The sequence below is a fragment of the Aquarana catesbeiana genome, linkage group LG02, assembly GCF_042186555.1.
Source record: "Aquarana catesbeiana isolate 2022-GZ linkage group LG02, ASM4218655v1, whole genome shotgun sequence".
Taxonomy (NCBI): domain Eukaryota; kingdom Metazoa; phylum Chordata; class Amphibia; order Anura; family Ranidae; genus Aquarana; species Aquarana catesbeiana.
The window spans coordinates 594,216,243-594,230,656 of NC_133325.1; the positions used below are offsets into that span (position 1 = coordinate 594,216,243).

Here is a 14,414-nt window from a genome sequence, read left to right on the forward strand (position 1 = left end):
TCTCAGAACACATATATAATATAGAGATAGGTTTTAAATACCATAGTGTGTCCTTACATTTTAAAAAATGTCACAACCAGGACCCGTCTGGTCTAAAATTTTGGGGTATTGACAAGATACACCCCGATTGGAGGGGGTCCAATATGGTTCGGGAGATTTCTAAACTAGAAACCAAGTGGATCTTTCTTATGAATACTTTAACACCGTACGGTATGAATGTTGAACTCAGTGTCAACTGTTTCATAAATGACCACTGATACATAGGTTTATAAATCTACTTTAATAGTTTATTAATAAGTGATTATAACCTGAGAATTTTATTTAAAAGGGATCATAATAAGTTAATTTCATTGTCAAACAGATAGGGCAATTTTAGTCATCCTATTTACGATTTGATTAAATGCAAATATTTCATTGATTCAGTATATTAACCTTACTAATTTTGAGAATACATAGAGAAGGATAAGATAGCACTAATAGGTTAGGTCTCATTACGCTGAATGAATATGTCATTCACTTGCCACCACCGCCGTTTTCCTTGGATGCCTCTAGATTTTATATAGTTTTTCATATATTTTTCAATATTTTATGAATATGATTTTATAGATTTTTTTAGAGATCTTCTATCATTATGGCATATTAATTTTAATATAATAGTATATACTTTTTGGAGATTGCATAATTGAGTTTTATCATTTAATTATCGTGCCGCCGTCTTTGAGTACTTTGAGTACTGAATACCACTAGATGTTATTTATCTGCTGTTTATTATTAACTGATGTATTTATAGAAGAAGTATTGAATAGTACAACATCAATATAGCATGTTACTATTGCTTTTACTATTACCTAATGTTAACCCAATTTTTGTTTGAAGAGAAAAATCAGTCCCGACGGCCGACCCATGTGGATCGGGTGCCTTTTGTGGATGTCTCAGTGTTCGGCAGCATGCGATACAGTGTGTGTGTTGGGGGTTGGGGAGATTGGCTGGTTGTTTGACCCGATCCTATGCCGAACAAGGGACATAACACGGAGGTTATCCAGAGCACTAGCATATGGAGCCTGCATGGAATAGAGGCTAATTGGTTGTCTAATATGAAATGGACATGTAACACAATGGGTTAAAAAAAACGTATGACGTTGAGAATATATAAAGGGTGATTTAAGTTGTATAGCCACTCCCTCAGATGATGTCACAGATGACAAAACGCTACAGGGCGTGGTTATACAACAACTTGGAATAGTGTGTACAAGCCATTGAGAAATTTATTGTGTGTTTAAAAATCTCGCTGAATGTATAGGAGCTACGTGAATTCTTTGGATGTAACACCGTGCTAAATGCCAATTTTACTTTGAAAGATTGTAAGTGTATTTCCTACAGGGGGAATTTGTATTTAAATACAAGTATTTGAAACAGGATCACGCTATGGAGCATTTTGTTTTTCTCCTCCATGTGAATGAGCTCATCTAGCTGAAGACCCGACCCACCTGTCTGCAGCTGTCCCTGTGTCTATTATCCTGAGGAGAGATCTGAAATCACAAACGAACCACCTTTACATGCCTATTACCCAGCATTGTCTGGTAAGAATTGATTTTATAGGAGGATTCATTTCCGATTTTCAGATTGCACGGGTGGAAGGAACAGAAAATATTTCAATGTGACTTTTTTTGCTCCCAGGGATATAACCATTATGGACTGAATACAATACAATACATTGCACATAGAAAGTGAACTTTGAAACATTTTTGATGGCTAAGTCATTTCATTGTTGCAATTAATTGCGGTATATTTCAATACAGTTTATGTCAGCACTTCGTTTGATAGTGTTGATTTATGTAGAGCTGCCTACACGGATTATTGTCTTGTGTTTTTTATGTTTTTTATGATTTTTAGTTTGCTTACCTTGAGTAAGTTATATGGCAGCAGCTCTCTGCGTTTTAAATTGACTATTTTAATACGTATTTTATTTTGCATTATCACATTGATTTCACTAACTCCATAAGTTAGTAAATTACATGTTTATATAATGCTCTTTATACAAAATTAATAAAAATATTTGAAAATAAAAAAAATAAAAAAAAATAAAAAAAAAGTTAGTGAAAAATAAAATTTGTAGAAGGAGGTTCCAGGATATCTACAATTTTATTTATTATATTCTTCTACATATTTTTGGTAAAAAAAAAATGCAACAGGCATACAGTATATTGATTGGTTTGCGCAAAAGTTATCACGTCTACAAACTATGGGATAGATTTAGGGACTTTTATTTTTTTATTGTTTCTACTGGTTATGGCGGCGAACTGTGATTTTTTTTGTGGGACTGCGACATTGCAGTGGACAAATCTGACCCCAAATGACACTTTTTGGGGACCAGTGACATTATTACATTGATTAGTGCTATAAAAATGCACTGATCAATGTAAAAATGACACTGGCAGGAAAGTGGTTAACACTAGGGGGCGATAAAGGGTTTAACTGTGTTCCCTAGGTGTGTTCTAACTGTAAGAGGGATGGGCTGCCAGGGACATGACAGAGATCACTGTTCCCGATCACTGTGAACAGAAGATCTCTTACAGGTCCCCTGTCAGAATGGGGATCCGCCTTGTTTACAAAGGCAGATCCCCATTCTGCCTCAGTATTAGGCGAAAAATAGCGCCACTTTACCGCCGACACCTGGGGCAGCTCAGTGTGAAAGGGGTCTTAAAGTGTTTGTTACCCTTAAAAAAAAAACGGATCCTGTTCCTTTAAAGCATTTGATACAGAACAGTGCTTGTGCTGTGCAACTTTGCCCCACCATATCACTGTATCACCTAAAATACCTGGCTGATTCTGCCTGGCTATACCCTCCCCCCTGTAAACTGACAACAGTATATCATGGCTGCTGAGCCCTGAGACAGCGGTCAGTTTACTTGCCTCTGTCATCCGCAGCCCTGCTCTCAGCTCTCCAGTGTCCTCTTCCCTCTCCCCTCCTTGCCTGTCAACTCTGTCCACTCCACGATCCTCCCCTCCTGCTACAATCAAATCTATAATATAAGCATGCCACCCCCTCTGTTGTATAACACTATGTGCCTCTGTGTCTGTGCTGTATATATATATGCTGATTATACCTTATATTAGAGCGTCTCCCGATGCTCACATGACTCCTGACCCTGGGCAGAGGAGAGAGCCGAGGAGTCACGTGAGCCCTGGGTGTATACAGTATAATCTGCATTTTTTTATACAGCACAGGCACAGAGGCACATAGTGTTATATAACAGAGGGGATGGCATGATCATCATATAGTGGGTTAACAACCACTTTAATCAATCTATCTATCTATATCTATCTATCTATCTATCTATCTATCTATCTATCTATCTATCTATCTATCTATCTATCTATCTTTCTATCTATTATTGTACTTTAGGACACTTAATAAACTAGCATAAAATCTAGGGTTATTTTTTTCAGGCCAAATATGTTATTAGTGCCATCCCACCAACTCTCTGTATGAAGATTCATTTTAATCCTGAATTACCACCACTAAGAAATCAACTCATCAGCCGTGTTCCTATGGGTTCAGTTATAAAATGCATGGTTTATTACAAGGAGGCCTTCTGGAGAAAGAAAGGTATTTGTTCTGATAACCTAAACAAGTAAAAATTAACATATTTCCCTTGCACAGCTTCTATTTACTTCTATTTGTAACAAATTACACTATATATTTATTCTTTTCAGTGGTTTATCATTTCCTTGCGTGCTTTCATATTAGTCAAATCCTAGTGTGCTGTGAATTCACTTTTTAAAAAATTGGGTATACTTTTGATTGACAGAGCTCATAGTATGATCCGCTACGGTTGTAATATTGGCTTATGTACACAGCATGACATTACCCTAGCTTGCTGCAGGCACTGCAGCAGGATTACTGTCAATAAATTAAAGGCTAACACCATTTTTTGAACCATGTAACACACAGGGATCTGTGAACAAATAAACTAACTGCAATTGAAACTCAGCTGTACAGGCAAATATTAGCCAGATTAATTTGCATACCTGACCTGGAAATTTATAGATAGGCAACTCCTAACCTCATATTGATTAGTGGTTCCAAATTAATACTAACTACCGCATCTTACTAAATAACTTTTCTGCTTTATTATGATGCAATTGAAGATTTTTATACACATGATTACGTAGGTATCACATTAATATTACAATTGTACTTGTATGGTAACAAGGGGCGTAACATAGGCAGACTAATTCTAATCAGGACTCAAAAGAATGCAAACATGTACTGAAAACATTATTAGTACTGTGTGCACAGTGAGGGCAGTGTGCAATACATTAATAATAGAATACAATTATTTACAGAACTTACAAATTTCCTTAACAATACCTTAATCATTTTAATCATTTTTAAGATTATATAAGGTTTTTTCGGTATGCTACTTTAATAAAGCCTTTCTCAATTTTCCTTTTATACAGTATGCTGACAAATGCACAAAAATGTAAAAGAAAAAAACTTTTTTTAAATGAATTACTAGTTAATTTTTTAATACAGGCTGCTCTCCAACTATAGATTTAATTGTGAATGAAAACTTTGGCCTTATTATTTTAACAAAGTCATAGCTGAACAGCACTGAATAGTAGGAATCAGGAAACCTGCTGTGGCTGAATTGGTCGTTTTTTTTGTGGGGGGAGAGGTTGGGGTGTAAATCCTGTTTGAAATGCATCAAACCATAACTTAGCAGAGAATCCCACTAAAAACTATGAGGGGGGGGGGGGGGGGTGGCTTAGATGCTCGGGAGTCTGCATATGTATGCTGTATACCTCCTAAGTGGAGGAGAGAGTTCTGAGCTTCTGGTGGGAGCACGTGGTGTTTTTCTTTATCATTAAATTCACATGGTGTGAGATACACTAATGGAAGCACTCAAACACATTAAGTGAAGATTTTGGTGTATATTTTGGTACATATGGACTCATTTACTAAAGGTTATTTATGTTGGGCAAACTTATTTATCACATATTAATTTATTGTTGTGGTATTTTATTTATTTATTGTAAAAGCAGCACTACACCTTTTTATCTTTAATATTTCAACAGCAGCAGCTATTTCAAGAATTTTCCCACATATTTACAGTACACATTCACATATCAATTAAAGGTTATTATTAATATGGTAGCACGGGGGTTAGGAATATATACATTTAAACTTAAAAAGGGGCTATCAACATTAAATAAAAATCAAGAAACTCACAAACAAAACGAAACCCCCAAGATAAAACCCTTAAAAACATAAGCCCACTTCTTTAAGGGAAGCCTTTTTGCAAAAAAAAGCATCATCACCTAAAATGAAGGCCCTATTATCATAAATTAAAAAAAAATGTACTACCAAATTAAATAAAAACACAAAAATACTACCCCCTGAAACAAAAGCACATTTGTCTTAAAGCGGAACTTCAGTCATTTTTTTAATCCATCTATGAAATCTTCTGCCCTTGTTGTTTTAACTTTGAATAATAAAAACATATTTTATGATTTTTTTGCCAGTAAATACCTTATACAGCCTACTTCCTATTTCTTGTCTGGTAAAAAGCCTAGGCTTATGACATCATGCACAGCTCTCTCTCACTCTCGTGAGATTTTGCCAGGAAGAGAGGGAGGGATGAGTCATAAGAGGGCCAATGAGAGCTGCAGAGCCAGAGGTGTGCCTCTGTGTGTAAATGTAAATCCAGGAAGCAAACAGGCAGCAGCAGCAGCTGCCTACAGTTAAAATGGCTGCAGCCAGACTCAGTTATGGGTGATTTCTGCAGCATATTTGGCAAGTACAGAATCACAGTATATATAAAATAATATGCAAAGTGGTTGGAGGGAAGTTTCAGAATGGCCAATATATTTTTTTACAAATTATGTGAGCAGACTCCAGTTCCTCTTTAAGTACATGGTAGCAGCAAACCTCATCCCTACTGAATAGCTCAAAATTGACCTGCCATACAGCTCACATAAAATGCAATGTAGTTTAAGTACTTAGTGGAGTACATGTATTTAATAGATCCGAAAGAATAAGAAAAGGAATCAAGGGCTTTAACCACTTAAGGACAGAGCCTCGGTTTAAGAATTGGTGTTTACAGGTAAAACTCATTTTTTTGCAGGAAAATTACTTAGAGCCCCCAAACATTTTATTTATACATATATATATATATATATATATATAAATATAAATATAAATAAAACATTATATATATATATATATTATATATATATATATATATATATATATATATATATATATATATATATATATATATATATAATTTATTATTTTTTTTTCCTAACACCCTAGAGAATAAAATGGCAGTCATTGCAATACTTTCTGTCAAACCGTATTCGCGCAGCGGTCTTACAAGTGCACTTTTTTTGGAAAAAAATACACTTTTTTAAATTTAAAAATAAGACAACAGTAACGTTAGCCCAATTTTTTTATATTGTGAAAGATGATATTATGCTAAGTAAATTGATACCCAACATGTCACGCTTCAAAATTGCGCCAGCTCGTGGAAAGGCGACAAACTTTTACCCTTAAAAATCTCCATAGATGATGTTTAAAAAATTCTACAGGTTGCATGTTTTTTTAGTTACACCAATTAAATATGCCGGTGCTACTCACATTCGCGTTTGCTTCTGCACGCAAGCTTTAAAGTCCCTTTAAGAGCTATGGGCGGAAGTGGAGTTTTGACGTCGCTTCCGCCCTGCGATGGTATGGAGCCGGGTGGGGGCCATCTTCTCCTCACTCAGCTCCATACCACAGAGGGGACAGGATCCGATCGCCTCCGCCGCTGCCGGCGGTTCCAGTAAGCGGCGGGGGCCACCGGAGGGCGGAGAGCAGAGGGCAGCGAGATTTAAAGTGATCTCGCAGTGAATCCGCTGTTGAGACCACTTTTATCTGAAAGCTGACCGCCTGCTGAAGAAGTGAATACCGGGGTTATGGCAGCTAGCTGCTACCATAACAACGATATTCCACTTCAAACAGCTGTTGTACAATGACGGCGGGCGGTCGGCAAGTGGTTAAGAATAATTCATTAAAGCCCCGCACACATGGACTGAATGTCGGGTGGCATTGGCCAGTTTAATAAAAACCAGTCGACATTCGGCCCGTGTGTCCTGCAGCCGGCCCAGCTTCTGTTGAAGGGGCATGTCCGTAAAAGGTCTACCGACCGGCTCCCAATCAGCGCTCTTAGACAATGGCTGAGAGCTCTGACTGGAGTTTTCTGACATGGGGCCGTCCCACTGTCAGAACACAATAGAGCGGCAGGGGAAATTACTAACATCAGATTGTTCGTACAGCAGCTCCGACCTAAACTATCAGTTTTTTTCGTTTAGCCTGCTGGGTTGAACAAAAAAAAACTAGCACTGTGTACTAGGCTTAAGAGGAAAGAGTATGAGGAGATGTTTCCTAGTTATACATTCGAGAGATGAAGGTATAAAACTGTGAGTGGACAAGAAAAAAGCCGCCAAATCCCATCCTACCACCACTGCGCTCAGTATAGTGAATAGTAACCCTATAATAGCTGCCACTTTAAAAAAATATATATGGAAAATCTGAATCACTCCTAAGGAAAGGACACAAGGAGATGAAAAGTGGCGCTACCCCCCTAATGTGGGCTTGAGGTGAGTACTAACACCCCCTCTAATGAAGTGGAGTAAACCCTAAATCACAATGTGAAAAGTGATAAGAAATGCAAACAGAACATACAGTCAAAATGATGAAAAATGCTAAAAAGACTTATAAGGTCAGTAGTGATGACCACACAAATAAGCATCAATTGCTGGTGCAATACACATAAATATGTACTAATGTATACCAAACATAATCTAGCATAACATAAGAAACAGGTGAAAGGAGTAATGTATGAATAACTACAATAACTCCTAGTGACACCCCATGAGAAGTGAATGAGTCCGGTATCGTAATACCAGAAAATAAACCCCCCCCCCCAAAAAAAATTAATTGTTGAATGAATTAATTGTGAAAAAGTGATTCAAAATGGAAAAAATTAAAAACCAAAAAAAAGTCCACATAAATGTGAGAAGATAAAGAGAAAAGTTCCAAAAGTGCAGGTGTCTCCAATCCACAAATGCTGTTGACCCGTGTTCACCACACCTCAGTGATGTGATTCCACTCCCTTGGGAATTGCAATCTCACCAGCTGATAGGGCCTTACACTCTCGTGTTTGGCCGGCAAAAAACCTCAACCCACTCTCATGGGGGTTATCATGCGACCAATGATATCCACTGCTAAGTGCACCGAACACTTTCCTTGAGATAGTGATTCCACATATAAAATAGGAAAAAAATGCTCCAATGGCATGATATCGTTTAAAGCATTTAATTCAAACTAAAATCAACACATATGCACTCACATGATGAATAAAATCAACTAGGCACTTCACTTCACAGCAAATGGAACTGTATCACAGCAGAACACAGCAGAGCATACAGTAACAATAGCACAGGACGGCCACAGTGGACCCAAGTAGTGTAAATGCCGGCGATTGTCTCACCCGTTCGCAGCCCACGTTCCTCAGCTGATCCCTGCTCCGTCACTCCTTCCTCTAACAGACGTCTACGATTGCCGTGTAGCCACGCGCCGACAACAGGGACTTAAACAGAACCCCATGATTAAGTCCTTGTGACGAAACATGTCGGGGCGTGGCTACACGGCTGCGAACGGGTGAGACGATCACCGGCATTCACACTCCTTGGGTCCACTGTGGCCTTCCTGTGCTATTGTTACTGCATGCTCTGCTGTGTTCTGCTGTGATACAGTTCCATTTGCTGTGAAGTGAAGTGCCTAGTTGATTCTATTCATCATGTGAGTGCAGTGCATATGTGTTGATTTTAGTTTGTATTAAATGCTTTAAATGATATCACGCCATTGGAGCATTTTTTTCCTATTTTATATGTGGAATCACTATCTCAAGGAAAGTGTTCTGTGCACTTAGCAGTGGATATCATTGGTCGCATGATAACCCCCATGAGAGTGGGTTGAGGTTTTTTGCCGGCCAAACATGAGAGTGTGAGGCCCTATCAGCTGGTGAGTTTGCATTTCACAAGGGAGTGGAATCACGTCACTGAGGTGTGGTGAACACGGGTCAACAGCATTTGTGGATTGGAGACACCTGCACTTTTGAAGCTTTTCTCTTTATCATCTCACATTTATGTGGACTTTTTTTTGGTTTTTATTTTTTTCCATTTTGAATCACTTTTTCACAATTCATTCATTCAACAATTTCTTTTTTTTTTGGGGGGGGGGGGGGGTTTGTTTTCTGGTATTACGATACCGGGCTCATTCACTTCTCACGGGGTGTCACTAGGAGTTATTGTAGTTATTCATACATTACTCCTTTCACCTGTTTTTTATGTTATGCTAGATTATGTTTGGTATACATTAATATATATTTATGTGTATTGCACCAGCAATTGATGCTTATTTGTGTGGTCATCACTACTGACCTTATAAGTCTTTTTTTAGCATTTTTCATCATTTTTGTTCAAATAGTTTTTATTGAAAAAATATTTAGTACAAAGACACAAATATGCAGTCATACAGGAATAGTTTAGTAACAATCCTGTACTACCTGTACAGAAAACAAGCGAAAATCGTAAAATAGTTTTTAAACATTAAATATGTCTGTAACAATCTGCTAAGTATCTTATCGGTTATTGCTTTGTTTACTGTGAAGTAACTGTGAGACCTGAATAATTATATGAGTCTCATAAAAAGCTGTAAACATATAAAAGGAATGTGGAACTTATATAAAGGGGGTAAAGATCCCCCGGGCACCCCAATGGGAACACACTGTGCTCACAAAGGATCCCCCCCCTGTAATGTATTAGTAAATCAATAAACAATTCAAGAGTGATTAGAATAACTCGAGGATTACGAAAAAGTATTGTTTGCAGATATTACCAGTTACAGCTAGTTTGAATGAATAAGTGATAGATTAAAACAAATAATTGGAAGAGATAAATTGTTTCCATGGAGACCAGTTAAATTCAAATCTTGAAAAGTTTCCATCTCTGTATGCCATAATTTTCTCATATTCTGTTATAGTGTTTATTTTTATTTTTATGTCCTTAATAGTAGGTACATCAATAGATTTCCACCTGTATATTAGTTCCATTCTAGCTGCCAGTAAGACTTGTGTTACTATACATCTATGTTCTGGTTTATATTGGTCCATATTTAATCCTAGAATAGCTTGTTCTATTTTTGGGACCACCATACAATCAGTTAATTTAGAAAGCATATCGTAGACCTTCCACCAAAATCTTTTGACTCCTGGGCATGACCATAGCATATGTGCTAGGGTCCCTATTTGTCCACACCCTCTCCAACATAAGTTTGAGTTGTCTCTAGAGAATTTTGCCGTAATATACGGCGTGTAGTACCATCTTAACATTAGTTTTTGTGTTAGTTCCTCATAGTTGGCACATCTAGAAAATTTACGATTGTTAGTAATCGCCTGTTTCCATTGGAGATCTGTAAAATCTTTGCCTATTTCCTTTTCCCATTTGATAATCTGGTTATTTTTTGTAAAAGCATCTTTAGAGTGGAGAGAGTTGTAGATCATTTTTATTCCTTTTATATTGGGGTTTTTGGATTGGAGGAAGGTCCAAACTTTTTCTGTTATGGATACATGTGTGGCCCCAGTTGCTTGGAGGTATGATGTAATCTGGGTATACGTTAAAAATTCAGAATTTTTTAGATTAAATTTCTGTTGTATGGAACTAAACGGTAACGGCTTGTCGCCACACATGATATCCACTATATTTAGTATTTTTGCTTTGTACCAGTTGTGAAGGTTAATGTTGGGAATTGTCCATTGTAGTGTGTCAAGGGGAATGGGTACCATTGTTGAAGGGTAAAATTAATTCCCTGTAGTGCAAATCTCTTCCCAGGAGTGTAGTACTGCTTGTATTGTTTGTGGGAGGGGTCTTCTACTCTGTTTGTGTGCTTTGGCTGCAATTAGAAATGATAATGGTGACAATCTGTTTAAACGTGCTGTTTCCAAGTGACACCAGTGTTTAACAATAGGGTTAGAGAACCAGTTTTTAAGTTGGTCCAGGACTGCTGCTGTATGATAATCTTTCAGTATTGGCAAGCCCATACCTCCTACCATTTTATTTTTGGTTTGTATTTCAGGTGAGCACCTTGGTCTTTTCCCTGCCCATACGAAGTTGGATAATTGTTTTTGCATTAATCTAAAGAATGATGCTGGGGCTGGTATTGGTAGAACTCTGAATATGTATATTAGTTTCGGCAAAATGAGCATTTTGTACGCAGCTAAACGGCCTAGCCATGTCAAGTGGTGTTTCCCAATTCTAGACAATTCTGGCTGAAAGGATGAGAGAAGTGGGGTATAGTTAATGTTATATATTTTTGATACTGGGTAAGTAAGCTTAATACCTAAGTAATTAATTGATTCGTTTGTCCAGGGATATTGTAGGGTTTGTTTGAGTTGATTTTCAAGTTTTTTATGAATATGTATTCCTAATATACTGGACTTAGATGCATTAACTTTATAGTAAGATACCTTGCTAAATTGCGCAAGGACATCATGTGCTGTGGGTAATGATTTGTATGGGTTCGATAAAGATAGAATAACGTCGTCTGCAAATAATGAGATCTTGTGGTGGCGATCTTGTGAAGTGATACCAAATATGGAGGGATGGGATCTTATTTTTTCCGCTAGTGGTTCCATAAGCATGGTGAAAATTATGGGGGACAACGGGCACCCCTGTCTTGTTCCATTTGTAATAAGAAATGGCTTAGAGAACATACCTTCTGTGTATACAAATGCGGATGGTGAGGAGTATAACGCCATTATTGCTTTCTGCAATGGGCCAACCAGACCAAACTTATCCATGACTTTGGACTTTGCACTCTATCAAAGGCCTTCTCTGCATCCAAAGCCAGAAGTAGAGAAGGCTCTTTGTTCTCCTCCACCAAGTGAAGAAGATTTAACATTCTTCTGGTGGCATCTGTGGTCTGGCGACCCATCACAAATCCCACCTGATCATAGTTTATTAGTTTGGGTAAAACACTTGATAATCTCTTCGTTATCATTTTAGCGTGTAGTTTAACATCTACATTTAATAAAGATATTGGCCGAAAGTTCTGCGGAAGATTGGGTTCCTTGCCTGGTTTGGGAAGAGTTATGATTGTGGCTGTAAGCATTTCTGATGGGAATTGTGCTGTACTTGTTGCTGCTTCAAAAACAGGAAGTAGGTGAGGGGATAGGATGGATGAGAATATCTGATAATATTCTGAGGAGTAACCGTCTGGGCCTGGGGCTTTGTTGCGGGGGAGACGTTTGATAGCATCGTTTATTTCTCGTAGTGTAAATGGTTGGTTTATGTATTTTGAATCTTTTTGTGATATTTTAGGGAGATGTATGGATTCCAGAAATTCTGATATCACCGTGTCATTGGGCTGAAAAGTATCTGGGTCTTTTTTAAGGTTATATAGTTGTTCGTAGTAATCGCTAAAGGCATCAGCTATTTCTTGTGGGTTGTTAACTTTTTTATTGGATTTGGGGTTAAGGAGGTAGGATATTTTTTGTTTAATAGTTTTTTCTTTTAGTTGTGTGGCTAATGACTTCCCTGCCTTATTTCCGTATCTATATGTCTGAGCTTTTAGTGATCTTAATTGATGGTTATGGCTTGATATTAGGAGTGTTCGCAGTTCCTGCCTGGACGTAAACAGTGCTTCTCTTATATTTTGCGTAGTGTGTTTTTTGTTTGAATTTTCTAACTGTTGAATTTGAGCTAGTATAGCATTAAGCTTTTCTGATCTCTGTCTTTTTGCTCTAGCACTCATCTGTATGAGTAAACCTCTCACGTAAACCTTATGTGCTTTCCATAGCGTGAAGGGATTGCTCACCGAGGGGGCGTTAATGGCAAAAAATTCTTTAATTGCTTTTTCGATTTTCGTTAGATTTTGTGGTTGAGATAGTGTGAAAATGTCATTACGCCATCTGTTAGCCCTGGTCTCGGCACAGCGGTCCCCCACGACTACAGATATCGGAGCATGGTCCGACCAAGTAATACAGTGCAGTTCAGATTTTGTAATCTGTTGTAGGATGAATTTATCCACTAAAAACAAATCTATTCGAGAATACGTATGGTGAACGCTAGAAAAAAAAGTAAAGTCCTTTTCGGAGGAATGTTGGCACCTCCACACATCATACAAACCAGAAGATGAGATGAAATCGTTCAGGGTCAATCTGCTTCTGGAATGCTTGGTCTGGCTGGATACATCTAAGTCTCTATTAGGGACAGCATTAAAGTCTCCACACATGATGGTATGGCCTTGTTTCATCGATGAGACTTTTTTCCATACTTTTTTTTAGAAATGATAGTTGTTTGGAGCTTGGAAGGTAAATGTTCACTAAGGTGAATTTTTTGCCGTTAAGTTCACATACTAGGATAATAAATCTACCTCAATTGTCCAGATGGATATCTAGGCTTTGGAACTGTACAGTATCTTTGATAGCTATGGCGACACCCCTTTTTTTTGAGGAATAATTTGCTTGGAAGGTGTGTGGAAACTGGCGATTTTGAAAATGAGGTGATTTACTTGCTGCAAAATGGGTTTCCTGAAAGCATATTATATCACAGTGAAGATTTTTGGCTTCTTTCCAGGCCATTTGCCATTTGTATGGGCTGTTTAGGCCCTTTACATTGAGGGATACAATTTTGATTGGCATGATGAGGTTCCCAGTTATTCTTAATTATAAGCCTTAACAACAATATAGATTCTGGTTACCTAGAGGCTGATGAAGGGCTTGAGATTGATCAGGTAGGCGGTGTTCAGTTGTTGGCTAGGTGGTGGTCCTTAAGGTGGGATTTGCATCTGTAGGAGCTCTCAGGTGGTGGCTGTTGTGGATATGCTGTAATGAGATGCTGCAGGTGGAGATTCTGTTCAGGTGGTGTAGTAGGTAGTACTTTGGGTTACACAGAGATGGATCCGATTCTTGGAAACTTCTTGAAGAAAAAAAACAGTTAACAGCAACAAACAGAACTTGTGATTCTTAAAAGAATCTGTGCGGTAAGAATAACCGCTCAATCGAGGGGTGTTTAACAAGTAAACGAAAGGTGGCAATCCCCGGGGCCATCAGGGATGCAATAGGAGTAGAGGTTGCCTAGAAGTAGGTTCGGATTGTGAAACTCTTTCTTTCTAGCCATGATTATCTTGGGCGTCTGCGTCAGAAGTAATAATTTGCCAATCTCGCAGAAGGCGGAGGCCATCTTTGATGTTGGAGATCACATGTGTAGTTCCCTCTCTTATTAGCATGAGTTTTGCTGGGTATATCCACTGATAGGTGATATGATGGTTGTTCAGTGGCTTCATGATAGAAGCTAGTTGACGC

At 38.0% G+C, this 14,414-nt stretch overlaps 1 protein-coding gene across 1 annotated transcript in view; it reads left to right on the forward strand.

Annotated features, from left to right (window-relative positions):
- The window catches only part of LOC141128786 (amine oxidase [flavin-containing]-like), a 182,771-nt gene that overhangs the window by 112,260 nt on the left and 56,097 nt on the right, over nucleotides 1–14,414 (forward strand). The window contains exon 8 of the mRNA XM_073616284.1: nucleotides 3,451–3,610. Coding sequence (XP_073472385.1) covers nucleotides 3,451–3,610 — 160 coding nt within the window. The remainder of the gene's footprint in view (nucleotides 1–3,450; nucleotides 3,611–14,414) is intronic.